This window comes from Gavialis gangeticus, unplaced genomic scaffold, assembly GCF_001723915.1.
Source record: "Gavialis gangeticus isolate Ggan-Ray unplaced genomic scaffold, GavGan_comp1, whole genome shotgun sequence".
NCBI lineage: Eukaryota > Metazoa > Chordata > Crocodylia > Gavialidae > Gavialis > Gavialis gangeticus.
The window spans coordinates 69737914-69743596 of NW_017728993.1; the positions used below are offsets into that span (position 1 = coordinate 69737914).

At 41.4% G+C, this 5683-nt stretch overlaps 1 protein-coding gene across 1 annotated transcript in view; it reads left to right on the forward strand.

Annotated features, from left to right (window-relative positions):
* The first annotated feature begins 1017 nt into the window (after positions 1–1017).
* Positions 1018–5683, forward strand: part of PACS2 (phosphofurin acidic cluster sorting protein 2) — a 114803-nt gene continuing 110137 nt past the window's right edge. The window contains exon 1 of the mRNA XM_019528356.1: positions 1018–1094. Within this exon, the coding sequence (XP_019383901.1) occupies positions 1018–1094 (77 nt within the window). The remainder of the gene's footprint in view (positions 1095–5683) is intronic.

The window sequence follows — 5683 nt, forward strand, 5'->3', positions numbered from 1 at the left end:
TTTGGAGCTCTTTGGTTTGAGGTCTACTGAAATATTAGTTTACTTGATTTAAAGCTGCTGGGCAGTGGTAGCAGAATTCCAAACGTGCTAGAATATTGACCTGGATCTTTCCATGCTGGGTGTGAGATTTGATCCTCTCAGCTCACGTGTTTTAACACCGAATCACTTTTCAAGTCTGATACTTCAGTTCATACGCGTATACCTACTACAGACTCCAAAGGCACATACAGTCCTATTTTAGACCAAACAACATGGAGGCAAATTAACCTTATCCTGAATTTCAAATGATCTTCCCACTAAAAAACGTACTTTATCGTGACTCACTTGCATTTATTTTGCTCTGCCTGAAATTTAGAGAGAAAATCTTTTGCAACAGACTCAAAAAGCCAAGCAGTAGCAGGTTAGGTTAGTACTTTTTATAGGCTGACATGTCCAGAAAGGCAGTTTTTGATAGCCAAATGGGCAAGGGATGCTCCAGGCTGAGATGACCTGGTTTAAAAAGGTGGTGGCAGGTTGTCTTAGCTGAAACATCTTCTTTGGGCTCAACCACCATAGAATCTCAGGATGCTAGTCCCTGCTACAAGATCAGAAACAATTTCTATTATTACCATCTATTTTTGAATTCAAGAACCACAAGAAATATACTACCTTACTTGAAAGGATGGCAAGTTATGCTTGAATAGGCTTGCAGTATGTTGAGGATTGAAACTTGGAGTTTGTCATGGATAAAGTCCTCATTGAGGAAGTACGTATGATCTTGTTTTGCCTACTCTGGCACTATAAGCCTTTGAATGACCAAAGCTGCATTTGTTTTTTAATATTTATTTATTTTTGTCTGCTATTCTCAGAGCACTTTCCAAAGGAAATTTTAGTAGTCCCATTGTATATCTGTACTCAGATTATAAATCCAGTAAGTTGCCTAAATCATGGGTCCAGCACATCAGAAAAATCAGTTGTTTTCTATCTGTTGTATCAAGTCTTCCTAGCCTGTAATGACCCCCATATGCCTATTTAAAAATGGCAGTGATAGTGGACAATCCCAGCACAAAAGGTTTTGAAATGCAAAGAATTCACATGAGCAGTGAATGGAGAAGGTAGGAATCACTTGGAACTACCTGTCTCAGAATGAGACTTTGATACGATCAGTATGATTATTCACCTCCATTTCTTTCCTTTCTCAATAAAGTATGGTGGGGTATCAGCTCAGTGCAAATCCATAGAGTAGATTAGTGAGTTAAATACTGCAGCACATGCATGTGTTAGTCAGTTTGGATGCATGTTTAAAAAACGCAGGAGAACAGAGTTTGACTGTTTTCAAACCTTGGTAACTTGGTCAGGTTCTGTAGTGGAATGCTGTTCATTGTTTCATTAACACATCCCATGTACAAATATTACTTTTAACTCTTGGCCAGTTGGAAAAACTTTTTGTAATGGGAGAAAATGAACTTTCCTTTGTCATTTAATAGCTCAGTATTTTGCTCAAACAAAATCTTATCTGAGAGAAATGCAGGTGTTGAGGGGCGGGGGGGAAGTTGACTGGAAGGAAAACATTTGCAAAGGTCAGTGTAAATTACCTTACAATAGATGCATAACTCCTCATTTTATAGGATACAGCATCTAGCTAATGATCAAAATGAGTATCTGGCTGGATTTTTTTCTCCTTTGTTTTTTTCTAAGCTACTAGTATGTAATTATCAGACAGAGACTATTGAAGACACCAGTGTCACTTTATATTGGTTTTGTACACGAGGATCCAGGGTGGATGGGAGCGTAGTTATCCCAAGATAGGTGCATGCTGTAGGTGGCTATTACAACACATTAACTTGGGGTGGTAGGGAGGCAAGTAATAAGCTGTCTTGCTTTGAGCAAACTGCAGCTTATCACAGAGTAATAGGCAGATGACACACTGATGCAAGAGGCAAGGATTTTTTTTGGGGGTGAGATCTAGAAGCCCTGATGAAGAATGCCTTGCATCCTTATCCCAGCTGTGCAGTCAGTCCAGTTAGATATCACCCAAGAATTCTTGCCTCACATAATTCCTGGACGGTAATGAATACAGCATCACTCCAATACTACCACTTATGCTAAAATTGGAGTTTTGTCCCCATTTCTTTCTGTGGGGTAATTCTACACCAGATTGTGTGAAGTTGACATAGTATGTAGGGTTTACATTGTTTCTTGGTGGCTACTTAAACTGGAGTTGGCATCACATGTTGTCTGTCTGAGGCCTGAGAGGCAAAAGCAGAGCTGCAGCTGTGAAACTTTAAAATACTAACCACTTGCTTTGCCTGCAGAGTGTCTCAGCATGATCGCTTCCATATGCTGCAATTTATTGCTTCCAGTGCACACTTCTAGGCTTTCAGGACTCAAGCTAAATCTGAGATCTGGATGCCAGGACAGGGGATCCTGTTTCTCTTGCTCAGGAAGAGTCTGATTCAGTCCCAGTCTCAAGCTTGGCTCACCTGATCTAGCTGCTTGTTCTTCCATCCATGCTCTTGACTTTCATGGGGTTTAATTAAAACACAGGTCTTTAATTTTTAATTTTTTCCTTCCTGTCAGTTTGAAGCTCTTTACTGTGTGAGTGGTGTCGCAGTGCAATTACTGTCTCCCGTGGAGCAACAGACACTTAATTCAATGAGTCGGTCTCCTTCTTTTGAGAGCTCTGTTTACCTGCTCTTTATACCCTAATGAGCAAATGCAAAAATTATCATAGCAGTAAACAATTTGTGGCCTTATTTAGTGACATTAATGGTTGGTTTATTTAGGTTTTGGCTGCTGAAATCTTCCTAGCAGGTGACTGATGCCCTAACAGCAAACCGTGCATTGTGAGGGTCTTTTAGTGTAGGATGCCTTCTTCACTATGTTGGGAGGGACTGAAGGGAATAGGTAAAGTCCAGGTTTTCTGTTAAGAAGTGTCAGGCTCTTGATGCATCTTTACGGTAAAATGATCTGTCTCTTTATTTTCAATGTACATGGGTTTTTCTATAGTAGTTTAATTGATACAGAATCCAGGAAGGAGCCTCCTATTCTTCCTATTTGTAGAAATCTAGTACACAATTGTAAAGAAAGCCCTAGCTTCTGCCTTAAAATTAAGACAGTCCTTTGGTACTTGTCTGTGCTCCTTATGTGTAGTACCTGTTAGTGTTAATTACCTTGAGAGAAGCAAACATGGTGAGTTCCCTGCTACGAGAAGTTTACTCCCCGTCCTAACTGTGGAGCTAAACTGGATGAGTCAGAGTAATCAAAAGTCCACCTTTAAGTGAGTCCTGATTCCTTTTGCCTCTAGACCAGTAGGGCTACAACCTGGACACCTGCCTCTAAGTGTCACTGGGTGTGTGGCTGAGACATCAATACAGAAGTGAAGGTTCAGCAGCTGCAGTAGTTCACCATTGCTCACCCTCTGTTGTATGAAGTTTGGAGCCGTGGTTTCTGTGCATGTTAAATATGTTGCTTCGACCAACCTGTGCCCTGAATAAACTACATTTGCATACACAAATCCAGATGGATGCTAAAACAAATATGGTAAGAATATTCTGCTGTTCAAATGCAGCTTTGGGATGCAGCTTATTTGGGCTGCTCATGTCCATCACTTCTCAGCTCCTTCAGTATTGAGTCATTTGCTTCTTTCCTTTTGGGTATTTTTTGTGCTATGTGATTCTCCCAAGGTCTACTGAATACACATTTCCAAGCTGAATCCTGTTTCTGTCCTCCTGAATCTTTCTCTCAGGGTCCCTTTCCTTCTGTTCTGGCTTTTCTTCAATATCACTCCCAAATATTAACATTCTCATTGCTTCCACATAGCTTTCATTTAATAAAGATGCTTAATAGGCCTTGACCCTTCAGGCCCTGGGCAGGAACACATAGGATTAGGGCGAATTAATGCTTCATTTGTGAATGTCGTGTTCATGCTGTAATGTGTATGCATTGAACACATGTACCCCTTTTCCTTTTTAACCAGTGAATATCTGCTGTTAACATGCTGCACCACTCTGAGCTATTGTGGATCAATGTAAGCCCAAAATAAATTCTGTAAATGAGTATTTCTGTAAACTGTAGTCTCTTCCTCTCTTGTTCTGAGGTTTGCTATAATTTGCAAGGTAACAGACTACAAAGCTAGATGAAGTTAGACCTGAAACAGTAAAAATGTTGATTATGCAGAAGATTCACTGGGTTTTTAAACTGTCCTTCTGGGGCAGAGGATATCAACATTTCATTGTTGTTTGTGTGAAGTGCCTTTTAGTACCAGTTGTCCAGCTATGATGGATAAAGAAAGCAGATGTACCCTATGTCTTTTTAACTGCTTTTGTTTCCCTGATCACTGTAAAAGAGGCTTTCTCAAGCAGCGTTGCTGCCTGGGTTTGATCAAAGCTTATAAATGATGAATTGAAGGAATGTCCAGTGTAGAACAGAACGCCCCTTCTTGTATTCTTCTCTGTGTGGAAACAGCACAATCGTTGCTTTACATACCTTTTCCCCTTCTCGAGCTTTGGGGGGACAGACAGAAAAGGCCTTTTGTTTTTGTCTGTCAGCAAAGACAATGCCAGTCGTGTTATACCTCTGTCCTTATCACCTGACCAGCTAAAGCTCTGTAGACTTTTGGCAAGCTGAGATGCAATTGTCCTCCAGCAACAGCATTGCAACGAAAACAAATGGTATCACAACTGCCTTCTTCCAGAGTTGTGCTGTGGGGTAGCAGAATGTGTGTGCTTGATGTTCCCCATTCCTTTTGGCCCACATGGAGGGGAAAAGGAGGTCTCTCTTCCTTCCCCAGGCTGAGATGGGGATGGATTTATTTCTCGATTTTCATCTTGTTGCATGAGAGCACTTGTCGCGTCTGCCTGAATCTAAGATGACTCTGGACATAAGAGGAGATTTGTTATAATTTTCCATGTGTAGAATCTAATTTTTTTTTTGGCAGGGGGTAGGGGTGTTTAATATCTGTTCACACCCACACACCACTGCAGCAGGGGGGCAGGTGGTGGTTGGGCAGGCAACAAGAATCACGTGGGCTGACCCCTGCCTCTTGCTGCCTTCCCCCCAGGTGCTTGCACACAGTGGCATCTACCCCCTCTTCTGTCTGCCCCCTGCTTATCCTATTCTTGGCTGGTGTGAGTCAATCATGTTCAAATCTTTAACTGTGTGGAGCAAAACCAGGTTTGTTGTTCTTAGTGAATTTTGGAAACGGGGAGATTTGGTCCTTCCTGAACAGTTTGTGTGGCTGTGGTTACCATGACCACTCAGGATCTGTAGCACAAGTAAAGGCATCAGTCAAATGCAAGATCCTGCTAAGTTATGTATTGATCAGCAAAAAGTTAAGTCCACACCATTAATGTTTCTGGGGTACCTTGAATGACAGTCTGAAGTGGCTGGAGCTGGTTGTGGTGCGTGGAGCAGCCAGTAGATACAGAGAGGTAAGCTAAGGGGTGCAGCCTGGGGCCTAGAGACTGGTCCATCTGCCATGGTGCCATATTTTGGAAGAACCGTTGTTTTGGAAAGAGCTGGTTCACTTTAAAGATAAGCTATGGAGTCTTAAAAAAAAGAAATTCCAACAAATATAGAACATGGTTTAAGTTCTTCCTGAATATGAAAAGTTTTTATTCCATCTTAGTTCTCCTTGAAACTTGCCTTCTAGGTATAGACTCTGGGTCTCAACACCTCATGTGAGCCAAATGTCACTGTGAAA